This window comes from Mytilus californianus, unplaced genomic scaffold (genome assembly GCF_021869535.1).
Source record: "Mytilus californianus isolate M0D057914Y unplaced genomic scaffold, xbMytCali1.0.p SCAF_2, whole genome shotgun sequence".
In the NCBI taxonomy this organism is placed as follows: domain Eukaryota; kingdom Metazoa; phylum Mollusca; class Bivalvia; order Mytilida; family Mytilidae; genus Mytilus; species Mytilus californianus.
This window is the reverse complement of record NW_026262668.1, coordinates 72836285-72854333: the sequence shown is the minus strand read 5'-3', so window position 1 is coordinate 72854333 and position 18049 is coordinate 72836285. Positions and strand designations below refer to the sequence as shown.

The 18049-nt window shown below is 35.3% G+C and overlaps 1 protein-coding gene across 1 annotated transcript in view; it reads left to right on the top strand.

Annotated features, from left to right (window-relative positions):
* LOC127727671 (cell adhesion molecule DSCAML1-like) overlaps positions 1-18049 on the top strand; it is a 73503-nt gene that overhangs the window by 31567 nt on the left and 23887 nt on the right. Inside the window, exons 18-22 of the mRNA XM_052234787.1 lie at positions 537-759; positions 1087-1154; positions 8387-8505; positions 11674-11786; positions 16474-16671. Of these exons, the coding sequence (XP_052090747.1) occupies positions 537-759; positions 1087-1154; positions 8387-8505; positions 11674-11786; positions 16474-16671 (721 nt within the window). The remainder of the gene's footprint in view (positions 1-536; positions 760-1086; positions 1155-8386; positions 8506-11673; positions 11787-16473; positions 16672-18049) is intronic.

Sequence of the window (18049 nt, the reverse complement as noted above, 5' to 3'; positions counted from 1 at the left end):
CTGTCACACAGAAACAAGTCTTTAACATAGGCTGTCACACAGAAACAAGTCTTTAACTTAGGCTGTCACACAGAAAAATGGTTCCATGTTTTAGCTGAAATAATTTCATCTTCTTAAAGAATCCCTGAATCTGATTTTTTGTAAATGAGCTGAGATAAGCTTAGATTAGGCTTAGATTAAGGTACCCTACTCTACTAGATCCCCTGTTAATTGACTGCATATATTTAAAGATATACATTATAATATAACATTATTACATTAAACCTGACCACATTTTGATAAGCTGTAAATTCAGAAAATCATTGTTTTTTATTAATGCGAATAATGTGACTGGGTGAGATTCGCAATAATAAGAACTTGCATTCTGATATCAGAGACATTTATCCGTATGCACTTTTTCCTTAAATCGCAATAATTAATCTTGCATTCTTGTCCACTCTTCCAAAATCGCAATAATAAATGCACGCAATAATTTATGAATTTACAGTAAGTAATGAATTTTTTCACAGAAAAAGTTTGAATATATATTCTTTCAGGACCCTTCAATGGATACATGGAATGGTCAGAGTTTGAAGTACCGTGTATACTCTACTGATTTAAATTTTACCTCTGCAACAAATCAGATTACCACAACACATTTTTCTATCAATATCACATCCTTGTCACCATGGAGATGGTATTCTTTTGTCTTGGAGATTGGAAATGAAGCTGGTTGGGGAGATAGAAGCAATGCTGTTATTTCAAATACATTTCCAGCAGGTATTATCATTTTGGTTTTTGCAGTTTGAAAAGATCAGCTCAAGTGATGTTATTTCATCTAAAAACTAATGTTTACAGAATCCAATGCTTTCTTCAATAATCTTGGCTCATCATTTTTGAGTAACCTACCTAAATGATTTGTTAAGAAATGTGTTCTTTCCCTGAGTATGCATAAAATAATTTACCATTATAAATAAGGAGATGTGGTCTGATTTGATAATAGACTTGTGAAATTTCAGATACAGATGTAAGCAATAGAAAAAATGTGTGCTTTCAATTTCAATTAATGTGAAAAATTGATCTTACTGAAAAATATATTATTTTCAGCACCCACAGCTCCTCCAGTGATTTTTAGTATACAAGCATCAGATAAAGACGTTGAATTAAAATTTCAGGTAAAAATAATATTATGTTATTTATTTAAGGGACATACCGTAGAAAGGCTTGTATAGTCCGCGGTTTTATTCTCCAAAATTGGACCTTCCAGACGGGGTGCGGACTATAGAGTACATTAAGCAAGAAATAAGAGAAAAATTTCAATTTCGCGGGCGAGGTGGTTTGTTTACGTTTGTTATTTATATTGTAGAGGGCGCTCTTATCATTTTTCAAACTAATAATTTTAACTCATCCATATTAATAAGTTATTTCTATTCAATATCAAATTAATACTGATAAATATAAAAACTAAACCTTTCATTACAAATTTCTCGTTTCTTTTCAATGCATTGGTTGAAATAAACTGGTATCTGCTTGATTGAAACGATACAAACATAGTGAAAAAGACAACTGTAAACCAGCTTAGAATTTGTAAACTACAAAACGTAATCGGTCATTGTTCGTTCCGTTTTGGTGTTTCATACTGACTAATAGGGTTTGTATTAGCTTAAGACCCTTCAAACATTAATGTGATAGATATATTAAAGACTGTTTTACAAAAGGATGGAACTGTTTTACTTTCAAAGTCGTATTATAGTGATATCTGTTATGTACGGATTTCGACTCTCACCGGTTAATTTCTTCTTTTACACGTGCTTTTTAAACTTCCTGTTTAAACATACACAAGTTTCTAAATTGTTTTTTAAGTGAATTAAACTTATTTTAACAATCATGAAGCGTTCTAGAATCATTTACAAGCAGTTTCAGCTTCTGTTTGATGATGGAAAACAGGGTTTTCCAAGAAAATACCGCAAACGACCGCACAGGATTTGAAATTACCGGAGTTTCATTAGACCTTTCCTAACAGTTACAAAAAGTTTTTTTACCTAAAATTTCGTGGGGAGAAGGGGGTGCGGACTATGTACCACTGCGAACTATACAAGCCTTTCTACGGTATATAAAAATATTGATAGTTGGAGCTGAGACTACTTGATTATAGTAGTCTCAGGTTGGTGTTGAAAAATGATTTTTTAACATTTTAATTTAAATCTTGAGGGGATATAGTAACACCACCATCTGTCCTTCTGTGTGTTACAGCATGTGTAAATATGTCTTTAACACTCTTGTAGGAATTATTTTGGTCTGGTATATTATCTACTCCTAACATTGTCAACTGTGTGACAGTGAAAAGTGATTGAACCTTATTTAGTTTCAAGGTCAAAGGTCAACATAATGAAAAACCTAAAGGTACCATAGAGCTCCAGTCCTGTCCTCAGTCTTTATCAGACACCATCCTATGCATGGACATAATTAGTTTTCAAGTATAAAGGTCATAGATTGGAGTCACAATATATACAGTTTAACTTCAATCTTTATCCAGTCTTCATCAAAAATAAAATGCTTGGAAATAAAATTCTATTTAATTTCAAGATCAGAGGGCCTAGCTCATGTCACAGTATGACAGGGAACATTTAAACTTGTTTGTATGGTATATCTCAAGTCATGAATATAATTTTTGTTAAACATTGTCCAATGATTATTCATGAGGAGAGCTTGAATTATATTTAATGTAGGAGTCAATGGCAAAGGTCAAGGATACATGTAAGAAATATGGAAAAACATTTCCGATGGACTTTCTAATGGGAAGAGGTTTGCTTTAGTAAAAAAGTATGCTTTAAATTTTATTTATTATATTCAGTTGATATGAGTTATATTATTTGATCTGTTACTCTATACAGCAGATCTTTACCAATCTTGGTACACACATATTTCTACAAGGGAGATAAACCTAATTTTAAAGCAGACAAATTCAAAAATTTGTAATCAAGTTAAAATTTTATGAAATATTTATACTTACCAGTCAGAAACATACTTTTGGATTATCTTTCTTTACTACGTTCATAACTCGCAAACACACAGATGATCTTGATTCAAACATTAACTAACCCAGATCATCCGTGTGGTTCATGCTTCAGTTTATCGGCGTGTACAAAACACCCGCACTGAAATTAAAGCATGGGGTGGCGGTGGGAATATTGACTGGTAAGTATAAATATTTCATAAAATTTTAACTTGATTATAAATTTTTGAATTTTATTTCAATTATTTATACTTACCAGTCAGAAACATACTTTTGGATAGATTCCAAAGCAGTCCTTCTACTGAACTGGAGGCATATGCTGTATAAATTTCTGTCATCTAAATTGCACCTTATGTACAAATGTCTATATATAACACATCAATAGTTCAACACAAAATAATGTTCATCATGAAATCATCATATTTAAAATACTTCCACCAATAACAAATTCTCCAACGCAACTCGCCGAAAAATTTAACATATTTACAAATTGTCTAATACATTAACTGACAAATCTCTCAGATAGAATTTTCCAAATGTGGACTCTGAACTCCAATCAGCTGCTTCTAAAATAGAATTTATAGATGCACCTTTGTATAAAGCCCAAGAGGGTCCAACTGCTCTAGTTGAATGTGCCTTGATATTTTTCAATGAAGAATCAGGATACGCTAATTTAATCACTTGAAAGATCCATTTAGAAATAGTTTGTGATGTTACAGGCTTATGCGGTTCACATGTTGAAAGGAATAGTTTTCCCTGTTGGTCTTTATCTAAACTACTTCTAAATTCCTTTGTTCTTTCTAAATATTGTAACAGACATGTAACAGGATCTAACTTTTTATTGTCTGTGAATGCAGGAACAACAATTTTTGAATTTCTATGATTTTGTCGATCCTGCTTTGCCAAACCACTTCTAATAAATGTAATGCCTTTTTGTTGTATCCTCATTAAGGAATGGTTCACTCTGAGAGACTACAAATCGCTAGATCTCCTAAAAGTAGTAATAGAGATTAGAAAAACAGTTTTAAATGTCAAATGTTTCAAATCAATATTTTCAATAGGTTCAAAAGGTTCTTTCTGCAATAAGGTTAAAACCAACTGCAAATCCCATTCCGGTAATAATTTTGTGGTAGGCGGTCTAGAATTAAAAACCCCTTTTATAAGTCTTGTAATATATGGATGTTGATCTACTGCAGTATTATCAACTTGAGGTAAAACATTGGAAAGCATAGACCTGTAGCCTGCAATAGTCCTATATTGCAATCCATTTTCAAACAGATAGGCTAAAAAATCTGCTACCTGATTTAAAGTTGCATTATGGGGATTAATTTCCCTTGTACTACACCAGCTACAGTACTTCTTGAATTTTGCACTATAGTCTTTCTGAGTTCCTTTCCTCCATGAAGCTGACAGTAAATTTCTAGCTTCTTTAGAAAAGCCCTCTGCTTGGAAAGATCTGTTGATAGAAGCCAAGCAGTCAGACTGAATACCCCCGGGTCCGGATGAAAAACTTGGGACCTCGGTTGACAGAGAAGGTCTGATTGTATCGGGAGACTGACTGGGTAATCTATCAATAGTTGAAGTAATTCTGGGTACCAGTGTCTCCTGGGCCACAAAGGAGCTATCAGGAGAATCTGACACTGGAACTGCCTCATATATTGCAATATCTTGGGTATCAGGCAGATTGGGGGGTATGCGTAGGCATACATTTTCTCCCAAGATATTGTCAGGGCATCCAAGGCAAAAGCTTGAGGATGTGGAATCCATGAGCAAAACACCTTCGTCTGACGGTTCTCTGCCGAGGCAAATAAATCCATCAGAGGTTGGTCCCACAAGAGAAAAAGTTTCTGTACAATTTGAGTGTTCAGTGACCACTCTGTGTGCAGAATTTTTTTCCTGCTCAGGTAATCTGCAATTATGTTTTTCTTTCCCATTATGTGAGCTGCTTTCAGGGTTATATTGGATTGAATTGCTAGAGTCCAAAGTTCCCAGGTTTTGTAACACAACTGAGGTGATTTGGTCCCCCCTTGTTTGTTGATGTACTGGACCACAGTTGTGTTGTCTGATCTTATCTGTACAGATTTCCCTATCAGATATTTTAGAAAATGTTTGACTGTAAGCACTACTGCTTCCAATTCCAAGTAATTTATGTGTTTCTTGCTCTCTGAAACAGACCATTCCCCTTGAAATTTTTTTTTGTCCATTTCACCCCATAACCTGCTTTTGAAGCATCTGTAGTTATGGTTATACAAGTCTGTTGAGGTTGCAAAGAGCAGCCTTTCAGCATGTTCGCTGAATTCAACCACCAAATTAGACGAGATTTGAGATGTTGTGTCACTGGGACTAATGTTTTGAACTCTTGACATGCTGGTCTCCAAAAAGAGAGAAGATGGAGTTGAATTGGTCTCATGTACAAACGAGCATTTGGAATTAGTTCTATACATGAGGCCATTATCCCCAGAAGATGAAGAAAATCTGAAGCTGTCATTTGGATTTCTTTCATTATTTTTTGAATGGCTAGATTCAACTTGTCTATTCGTTCCTGTGTTGGGAATATTAACCCTTTTTCCAGGTCAAAAAGTGCCCCTAAATAAATCAATTTCTGACTCGGAACTAGTTTGGATTTTTCTTTGTTCACTATGAACCCTAGCGATACCAAGAGATTGAGACATTCTGTTGATCTAGGCATAGATGTGCTTTTTGTTGATTTATAATTAACCAATCGTCCAGATATACTACTAATCTTATATTTTTCGTTCTCAAGTAGGCTGCCACTACGGACACTATTTTTGTAAAGACTCGTGGGGCAGATGTTGGACCGAAGCACAGAGCTTTGAATTGATATGCTTGATTTTGAAGGTAAAATCTTAGATATTGGCAATGACTTGGAAATATTGGGCCATGTAGATATGCATCGCTTAGGTCGAGTGTTATGGCCCAATCTCCTGGTTTTACTATATTCAAGACTTTGGTCAGTGAATCCATCTTGAAATGTTTTTTCTGAAGATACCCGTTGAGAGGTCTCAGATTTATGACTGGTCTCTTCTTCCCATTTTTTTGGGGGACCAGAAAAAATGTGCTGTAAAAACCTGATTGATTTTGTTCTCTCTGAACCTGTTCTATTGCACCTTTTTCTATTAAAATATTTACTTCTTGAAGTAAAATTTCCATATTTTTTTGAGATACTATTGTTTGTTTTATTCCCTGCCAAAATGGTTTCTTTATGAACTCTAATTTGTAACCTTTTTCTATTACAGACAAAACCCATTGGTCGTTTGTTATCTTTTTCCAATTTTCTAGAAAAAATCTGAGACGACCCCCTACTGGTATCTTGTCTTGATTTTGAAATAAAATTACCTGTATCTCTGAGTCAGCTGGACTGTTTCTTGGGGATACGAAAAGAACCCCAGGAACCTGTACCACTGTTTGATGTCTTGGCATCTTTGTCTTCCTTGTCTTTATTTCCAAAGGCACCTCTCTGTAAAGACTTATTAGACGAATTTATAAAAGACTGTCTATTAGTATTAAAAGACGGTTTCTTATAATTATTATTGTAATTATTATAAGTTTAGTTTCCTGCAAACTTTGATTGTTTATTCGACCAACTATCACGACTATCATAGTCCAACTTTCTTTTGTTGGTTTTGTGAAATTCGGGTAACAAATCTTCCAATTGTTCCCTTTGCTCTTTCCTTTTCTCAAGTTGTTTTTCCAGACCTTGTCCAAAAACACCATCGTCAGAAAGCGGTAAATAAAGTACCTTAGCTTGAATGTCATTTAAATTATTTATGCCTGCATCTGTTGCAGCACATTTCCTTCTTATCATATGATGAAAGGCTCCAGCTCTACCCATTTGGTCGAGAGATTTGGTTGACATAGCATATAAATATTTAACTAATTGACAATTTTCCTAACTAGCATTGTCATTTTCTAAATTACCCAACAAAGTGCCCAAAGCTTGTTGCATATACGAAATAGAAATTATTCCCATTCTGGAGGCTACCTGTCCAGAATAGGATAGCTTCTCAATTTGTTTCACAGGTTGAGAAAATAATTGTTTTTGCCTGTCCCAAGATTTCACAGTTTTATTTGTATGCACACGTTTAATCATAGGTTCTAGCATATCATCTAAACTTGGCACTTGTAACACTGGTAAAGATTTCTCATGTACAGGAAAACATGATCTATATTCATCTTTATAAGCAGACAAATGTTCAGGATGTTGAGTTCTCCAAGAGTAAGATAAAATCTTAACTTGTGAATCATCTAATATTAAACCTACTGACTGGTCACTATTGTCACCTGGTAAATCATCCTTAAAAATTTTAGCTAGTCTATCAACTTTATTGTTGCATGTAGTGTTAATGTTACCTGAAGAATTTTCATCAACAGTAGAAATATTCTGTACACTTGAATTAAAGTATTTACTAAACCTGTCAGTTTTATTAGCATTACTGTTTTTATCAAGTAAATGCCTACTCATTGATTGAGTATCACTGTCTTCATGATCTGAAATTAGACCCAACAGATCTCGTCTCTCTCGACGGTCTACTTGTAAAGATATTTCTGAGCGTTCATCAAAATCTCTTACAATTCTTGGACTACCTAAATCTTCATTCAAGTTAGGTTCCAAAGGAATTAATGGTCTGCGTTCCCTCTGTACAGGGACGTTATCCATTCTAGTAACATCGTTCTCCTGCGTGGTTGACCCACCAGTATGAGAACTATCTGCACTTTTATTAGCTGCCTGTAGCAAGCCAAAAAGTTTATCAAACCGCTTTTCAAAGCTTTCTTCTATGCTGAAAAGCTTCATTTCTAGATCCGCCGTCTTGGACGAACGTTTTTTAGACTTACTTGTTGAGGATTTGTTGCCGGTTCTGGCCATTTTGGTTTGGTTACCTGTACTTCCGGTAATAGTAATACCGACAGAATCACTTTCTAATTCTTCTTCGGATATTCTATTCGTTTCTTCCATAGTTAAATAATTATAGTCATAGTCAAACGACAAATATTGCGGCAGTAAAACATTTACTGACCGAATGCGAACTGAACGTGTTTTGTACACGCCGAAAGATAAACTGAAGCATGAACCACACGGGTGATCTGGGTTAGTTAATGTTTGAATCAAGATCATCTGTGTGTTTGCGAGTTATGAACGTAGTAAAGAAAGATAATCCAAAAGTATGTTTCTGACTGGTAAGTATAAATAATTGAAATAAAATTTGATAGCAGCAATTTATACGGATAATATACAAATTATATTGATACTGTAGTTAGTCTGTAGAAATTATGTTGCACTACTGTAACATTTAATACTATAATTTTTGCATACTAAGTTTTGATTACAATCTTCATAGATGATATGTTGCTATACAATTAATAATCTTATAGTTACCAGACAAGAGTACATGGAACAGTAAATTAACTGGTATTATTATACAGTATACTGATGGAGATTCTGTAGAGACAAACTATGTTGATAATATACAGAGGACTTCTGTGACAATTAGGTATATATTTGTATTATCCCTTGAAACAAAGTTGGTATGTGCATATACATCTCATAACATACTAGAAAATAATCAATATATTATAGAAAAAACACTGTGTTGCTGTTGTCATTATGAATGTAGCTGGAATGTATTCAAAGAATACCAAAAGCTCAAACCCTCAAACAAGGTAAAGATATACTCTGACATCTATTGATAAAGGTTGCAAATGATATTAATAAAACAGGCTGGATTAATCCATAGTCGTCCTACAAACTCAATCAAAATGTCAATCCTTGCCCTGCTATTTATATGATCATAAAATCTACAAACAAAAGAACCATTAAACATACCACCAAGACCATTGTAGGAAAACTAAAGTTGACATGGGCAATTAAATAGGATTTACTACATAGATAGACTTTAAACTTCAACTTTGCCTAAAATAAGATGTAAAATTTTACTTTGAAATTTCATATAAAAAAGAATCCTTCATTGTCAAAGGGATTGTCATTTTTAGCTCACCTGGCCCAAAGGGCCAAGTGAGCTTTTCTCATCACTTGGCGTCCGTCGTCCGTCGTTTGGCGTCGTCCGTCGTCGTCGTTAACTTTTTACATTTTGAACTTCTTCTAGAGAACCACTGAATGGAATGAAACCAAACATGGCATGAATGTTCCTAATGAGGTGCTGACCAAGTGTTGTTACTTTGTAGCCGATCCATCATCCAAGATGGCCGCCAACGGGGGACTTAGTTTAACATAGGACCCTATGGGAAATGTATACAAATGACTTCTTTTAGAGAACCACTGAATGGAATGAAACCAAACATGGCATGAATGTTCCTTATGAGGTGCTGACCATGTGTTGTTACTTTGTAGCTGATCCATCATCCAAGATGGCCGCCAGCGGGGCACTTAGTTTAACATAGGACCCTATGGGAAATACATACAAATGTCTTCTTTTAGAGAACCACTGAATGGAATGAAACCAAACATGGCATGAATGTTCCTTATGAGGTGCTGACCAAGTGTTGTTACTTTGTAGCCGATCCATCATCCAAGATGGCCGCCAGCGGTGTACTTAGTTTAACATAGGACCCTATGGGAAATACATACAAATGTCTTCTTTTAGAGAACCACTGAATGGAATGAAACCAAACATGGCATGAATGTTCCTTATGAGATGCTGATCAAGTGTTGTTACTTTGCAGTCGGTCCATCATCCAAGATGGCCGCCAGCAGGGGACTTAGTTTAACATAGGACCCTATGGGAAATACATACAAATGTCTTCTTTTAGAGAACCACTGAATGGAATGAAACCAAACATGGCATGAATGTTCCTTATGAGGTGCTGACCAAGTGTTGTTACTTTGTAGCCGATCCATCATCCAAGATGGCCGCCAGCGGGGGACTTAGTTTAACATAGGACCCTATGGGAAATACATACAAATGTCTTCTTTTAGAGAACCTCTGAATGGAATGAAACCAAACATGGCATGAATGTTCCTTATGAGGTGCTGACCAAGTGTTGTTACTTTGCAGTCGGTCAATCATCCAAGACGGCCGACAGCGGGGGACTTAGTTTAACATAGGACCCTATGGGAAATACATAAAAATGTCTTCTTTAAGAGAACCAATCAATGGAATGGAACCAAACATGGCAAGAATGTTCCTTATGAGATGTTGACCAAGTGTTGTTACTTTGCAGTCGGTCCATCATCCAAGATGGCCGCCAGCGGGGGACTTAGTTTAACATAGGACCCTATGGGAAATACATACAAATGTCTTCTTTTAGAGAACCACTGAATGGAATGAAACAAAACATGGCATGAATGTTCCTTATAAGGTGTTGACCAAGTGTTGTAACTTTGCAGTCGGCCATCATCCAGGATGGCCGACAGCGGGTGACGTAGTTTAACTTAGGACCCTATGGGAAATACATACAAATGTCTTCTCTTAGAGAACCAGTGAATGGAATGAAACCAAACATGGCATGAATGTTCCTTATAAGGTGCTGACCAAGTGTTGTTACTTTGCAGCCGATCCATCATCCAAGATGGCCGCCAGTGGGTGACTTAGTTTAACATAGGACCCTACGGGAAATATATACAAAATGTCTTCTTTCAGAGAACCACTGAATGGAATGGAGCCAAACATGGCATAAATGTTCCTTATGAGGTGTTGACCAAGTGTTGTTTCTTTGCAGCCGATCCATCATCCAAGATGGCCGCCAGCGGGGGACTTAGTTTAACATAGGACCCTATGGGAAATACATACAAATGTCTTCTTTTAGAGAACCACTGAATGGAATGAAACCAAACATGGCATGAATGTTCCTAATGAGGTGCTGACCAAGTGTTGTTACTTTGCAGCCGATCCATCATCCAAAATGGCCGCCAGCGGGGGACTAAGTTTAACATAGGACCCTATGGGAAATACATACAAATGTCTTCTTTTAGAGAACCACTGAATGGAATGAAACCAAACATGGAATGAATGTTCCTAATGAGGTGCTGACCAAGTGTTGTTACTTTGCAGTCGGTCCATCATCCAAGATGGCCGACAGCGGGGGACTTAGTTTAACATAGGACCCTATGGGAAATACATACAAATGTCTTCTTTTAGAGAACCACTGAATGGAATGGAACCAAACATGGCATGAATGTTCCGTAGGAGGTGCTGACCAAGTGTTGTTACTTTGCAGTCGATCCATCATCCAAGATGGCTGCTAGGGGGGGGGGGGGCTTAGTTTAACATAGAACCCTATGGGAAATACATACAAATGTCTTCTTCTAGAGTACCACTGAATGGAATGAATGTTCCTTATGAGGTGCTGACCAAGTGTTGCTACTTTGTTGCAGATTTACTGTTCAAGATGGCCACCAGGATATTTTATTAAATAATGGGACCAATATTAATCCAAATTTGGCCTCAATCATTATTTGGGTATCTGTTATGATTTTTATCTATCTTTACATGATTTCTAAAACCAAAGTAGAGTCAGGTGAGCGACACAGGCTCTTGAGAGCCTCTAGTTTTTTTCAAATCAGTGCAATATTAAGTTGTTAAATTGGCTCACATGACCTGTCTTTAATTGTTGTTTATTGGGCTGTTTCTCAATTCTTTAAATTGTAATTAAAAAGAAACCCAAATGATTTGAAAAATGTATTTTTACTTTTGCTTTAACAGACAACTGTTACCCTGGACGGAATACAGAATAAGATTAGGTATATATACAGACAGTGTAACAAATGGGGATGGGCCATATACTGAATGGAGAACTGTCAGAACTAATGAATCAGGTTAGTCTGAAGTTTTTGCAATCATCAATTTATGAAGATAAATTTTATTTTAATATTTTGGACTTTAATTATTGTTCTTTTGATTTAGTGAAGTAAAACCATGAATAATTCTCATGTTGATAAAACAGTACTCTTAACAAAATTTCCAATACTGTGGATTCATTATTATTCATGGTGTACCTTTTTTTGTGGGTATATGCAAACCACAAATTTAAGTTTTCAACAAAGTACAAATTTGCTGTAGGCTTGTATATAGACTTTGGCAAGCATGAATCAAGTGTCTACAAAAATACAAATTTTCCTCAATCCACAAAAATTGATACCAACAAAAAATAAATGAATCCACAGTATATAAATTGATCAAAACAATGCATCACTCAAACCAAAACCCATCAATGTTTGATGTATTTATATTAGTAGTCAATTGGAGAGATGATATGATGAGAGTAGCACAGTCTTTGTTGTACTGTGAAAAAAAAGGTGACATGATATATACGGGATAATTGAAAACATAATCAGAAAAAAAATTGACAACACCATGGCCAAACAAAAAATGACTGACAACACCATGTTCAAACAAGAAAAGACTGACAACTCCATGGCAACTCCATGGCAAAACAAAAAATGACTGACAACACCATGGTCAAACAAAAAAGATCGTCAACACAATGGCAAAACAAAAAAATGACTGACAACACCATTACCAAACAAAAAATGACTGACAACACCATGACCAAACAAAAAATGACTGACAACACCATGGTCAAACAAACAAAAGACTGACAACACCATGGTCAAACAAACAAAAGACTGACATCACCATGGATAAACAATAAAAGGCTGACAACAGGAGGGCCCAACAAAAAAAGACTGACAGCACCATGGACAAAAAAAAAAGACTGACAACATAATGGCCTAACATAAAAAAAAGACTAACAACACCATTACCAAACAAAAATAGACTGACAACACAATGGCCAAACAAAAAATGACTGACAACACCATGGTCATACAAACAAAAGACTGACAACACCATGGTCAACCAAACAAAAGACTGACATCACCATGGCTAAACAATAAAAGGCTGACAACACAATGGCCGAACAAAAAAAGACTGACAACACCATGGACAAACAAAAAATGACTGACAACACCACGACCAAACAAAAAATGACTGACAGCACCATGACAAAACAATAATAGACTGACAACACCATGACCAAACAAAAAAAGACTGACAATACCATGATCAAACAAACAAAAGACTGACATCACCATGGCTAAACAATAAAAGACTGACAACACCATGGACAAACCAACAAAAGACTGACATCACACATGACTAAACAATAAAAGGCTGACAACACAATGGCTGAACAAAAAAAGACTGACAACACCATGGACAAACAAAAAAAGACTGACAACACAATGGCCAAACAAAAAAATGACTGACAACACCACGACCAAACAAAAAATGACTGACAGCACCATGACCAAACAATAAAAGACTGACAACACCATGACCAAACAAAAAAAGACTGACAACACCATGACCAAACAAAAAAAGACTGACAACACCATGACCAAACAAAAAAAGACTGACAACACCATGGTCAAGCAAACAAACGACTGACATCACCATGGCTTAACAATAAAAGGATGACAACACTATGGCTAAACAAAAAAAAGACTGACTACACCATGAACAAACAAAAAATGACTAATAACAGCATGGCCAAAAAAAAAAATGACAACGCCATGGCCAAACAAAAAAATGACTGACAACACCATGGACAAACAAACAAAAGACTGACAACACCATGGTCAAACAAACAAAAGACTGACATCACCATGGCTAAACAATAAAAGGCTGACAACACAATGGTCAAACAAAAAAAGACTGACAACACCATGGACAAACAAAAAAAGACTGACAACACAATGGCAAAACAAAAAAATGACTGACAACACCACAACCAAACAAAAAATGACTGACAACACCATGGCCAAACAGAAAAAGACTGACAACACCATGGCTAAACAAAAAATGACTGACAACACCATGGACAAACAAACAAAAGACTGACATCACCATGGCTAAACAATAAAAGGTTGACAACACCAGGGCAAAACAAAAAAAGACACATCACCATGGACCAACAATAAAGACTGACAACACCATGGTCAAACAAAAAAAGACTGACAAAACAATGGCCTAACAAAAAAGACTGACAACACCATGAAAAAAACAAGAAAGGCTGACAACACCATATGGACAAACAAAAGAAGACTGACAACACCATGGACAAACAAAAGATGACTGACTGCACCATGGACAAACAAAAGAAGACTGACAACACCATGGACAAACAAAAAAAGACTGACAACACCTTGGAAAAAAAATAAAAACTGACAACACCATAGAAAGAACAAGAAAGACTGACAACACCATGAATAACAAAAAAAAACTTAACAAAACCAAAAAAAACTGACAACACCATGGTCAAACAAAAAATGACTGACAAAAAGTAGAAAAAGACTGACAACACCATGACCAAACAAAAAAAGACTGACTACACCATGGACAACAAAAAAAAATTAACAAAGGCAAAAAAAGACTGACAACACCATGAAAAAAACAAGAAAGGCTGACAACACCATATGGACAAACAAAAGAAGACTGACAACACCATGGACAAACAAAAGATGACTGACTGCACCATGGACAAACAAAAGAAGACTGACAACACCATGACCAAACAAAAAATGACTGACAACATCATGGAAAAACAAGAAAGACTGAAAACACCATGGAAAAAACAAGAAAGACTGACAACACCATGGACAAACAAAGTTACCTATCAAAACCACAGAAAGACTGACAACACCATGGTCAAACAAAAAATGACTGACAACACCATGGCCAAACAAAAAAAGACTAACAAAACCATGGCCAAACAAAAAATGACTAACAACACCATGGCCAAACAAACAAAGACCAACAAAACCATGGTCAAACAAAAAAAGACTGACAACACCTCGGAAAAAAAAACAAAACTGACAACACCATAGAAAAAACAAGAAAGACTGACAACACCATGGACAACAAAAAACCAAACAAAACCAAAAAAAAAATGACAACGCCATGGTCAAACAAAAAATGACTGACAAAACTAGAAAAAGACTGACAACACCACAGCCAAACAAAAGAAGACTGACAACACCATGATCAAACAAAAAATGACTGACAAAACTAGAAAAAGACTGACAACACTATGGCCAAACAAAAGAAGACTGACAACACCATGGCCAAACAAAAAATGACAACACAATGGAAAAACAAGAAAGATTGACAACACCATGGAAAAAACAAGAAAGACTGACAAACAAAAAAACCTATCAAAACCAATAAAAGACTGACAACACCATGGTCAAACAAAAAATGACTGACAACACCATGGCCAAACAAAAAAAGACTAACAAAACCGTGGCCAAACAAAAAAAGACTGACAACACCATGGACAAACAAAAAAACCTATCAAAATCAAAAAAAGACTGACAACACCATGGTCAAACAAAAAATGACTGACAACACCATGGCCAAACAAAAAAAGACTAACAAAACCATGGCAAAACAAAAAATGACTAACAACACCATGGCCAAACAAACAAAGACCAACAAAACCATGGCCAAACAAAAAAAGACTGACAACACCTTGGAAAAAAAAGAAAAACTGACAACACCAGAGAAAAAACAAGAAAGACTGACAACACCATGGACAACAAAAAAAACCTAACAAAACAAAAAAAAATTACAACACCATGGTCAAACAAAAAATGACTAACAAAACTAGAAAAAGACTGACAACACCATGGCCAAACAAAAGAAGACTGACAACACCATGATCAAACAAAAAATGACTGACAAAACTAGAAAAAGACTGACAACACTATGGCCAAACAAAAGAAGACTGACAACACCATGGCCAAACAAAAAATGACTGACAACACCATGGAAAAACAAGAAAGACTGACAACACCATGGAAAAAAACAAGAAAGACTGACAACACCATGGACAAACAAAAAAACCTATCAAAACCAATAAAAGACTGACAACACCATGGTCAAACAAAAAATGACTGACAACACCATGGCCAAACAAAAAAAGACTAACAAAACCGTGGCCAAACAATAAAAGACTGACAACACCATGGACAAACAAAAAAGACCAACAAACACAGTCATTCCTCAAAACACAACACAGAAAACTAAAGTGAGTAACTTTACCTTATACGGATATGTATACATATATATATAGATGACACTTACTGTTAATGAGGTAATGTTTAGGGGGGAGGCTATTTTTGTGTATTTTGCAATCCCGTAAAATTCATGAAAATATTCCACCTGTGAATTGAACACCTGTGTAAATAGTTAATACTGGTACATTGAAATAGTGAAAATAACAACCTGTGAAAATATCCACACTTTCAATGCTTTGCAGTTTAAAAGCTTTGTATTGAGCACTGTGAATGTGTTTCAGTATTTAATTATATTTGGTCAATCATGGTCCATCTAATAGCCCCTTTTATTATGAAGCACTCTTTGAATATATTTACAATTACTCTCATGTACAAAATAGAATATATTGGAATATATACCTATAAATCTTTTTTGTGCAACTAGCACCTGGTACAGTTGGAAATATCAATCACCAAGCCACACCCACAAGCATCACCTTAACCTGGTCACCGCCACCAAAACCTAATGGAGTTATTCAGCACTATGTTATCCAGTATCAGGATGAAGGATTAGGAGCAGACCACTTCACATCTAATATTCTGATATTTAGACCAACAACTGATGATACTGTGTCTGGAAATGGTAAGTGTCAAGTCAGTTTAACTTCAGTGATTAGCTTTAGTGATTCATTCATTTAGAAACTTTATGATATGAAATTCCGGACCCATCTTATAAAAAACAGAAAATTTAAAACTACATACATCGTTTTTGTCTTGGAAAAAAAGGCTATAGGATGATTGTACATGACACTAAAATTTAATTAAATACTGAAAATAACTAATACAATGTACAATGAAACTATAATTTTATTGCTGTTTTTTATCTCCACAGTTGCTGTAAGTTTTTCAGGTGTGATCTAAAGAGATCATCAGATAAGTCAACATAACCAAAATTGACAATCATCTCTTATATGAGTTATTTAGTGCCTTAAAAGACAATTTTTTGCCTTTTAGCTTTTCTCATCACTTTGTGTCCGTCGTCGTCTGTTAACGTTTAAAAAAATCTTCTTCTCTGAAACTACTGAGCCAAATTTACCCAAACATGGCCACAATCATCATTGGGGTATCTTGTTTTAAAAATGTGTCTGATGACCACGCTTGTCAACCAAGACGGCCAACATGGCTAAAAATAGAACATAGGGTAAAATGGAAATTTGGTTATTATTTTGAAAACTGCTATGAATACAGAAATTCTGACCGGGGCAAAAATGTTCAGAATGTTGAGCTCTACCTATTGTCTAATTATGTCAAAACTTTCAGACGACTTCATATAGGAGTTATTGCCCTTAGTTAACAAATTTTACCATTTTTAAAAGGAGTAGGCCCAGTAAGACCCCTTTTTGGCCCCAAAATATAGCAGTTTTACAAAATTGTTAAAATGTAAATTTTTAGCTATTTATCGGAAAGAAGAATATTTCTGTTACATAAATATGGGCTGTTTTTGACAATACAATGCACATGTATCGGGTACTAGCATCATTCAGTCATGCTAAATTACTGAAATCTTCGAAATTTTAGCATTTTGGTTAATTTTTAGACGGTTTCCGTCTGAAATGGAAGTGGCCGCATTTGTGTTCATTCTTAATATTTAAATGTAAGTTGTATTTGATGATAATACATAACATATATAAAGATTGAGAATGAACACGGATGCGGCCACTTTCATTTTTGACAAAAACCATCTGAAAAGTGACATATTATGGCATGTTTGATAGATTTTTCATATTTAAGCTTGAATTTGAGCGTCTTTAATGACTAAATCAGTTCAAATCTTTCACATAAACTGATTGAATCGACTGAAGTAGACACTTAAGTGTTTAAAAAGTGTCCAAAATCTTTCATCAGATGAACTTGAATTTTGAGGCCAAAATCGGCCCTTACCGGACCTACTCCTTTTTTGCCTATTATCTTGAAAATTATAATAGATAGACAGAAACTTTAAATATTGAAATGATCAGCAA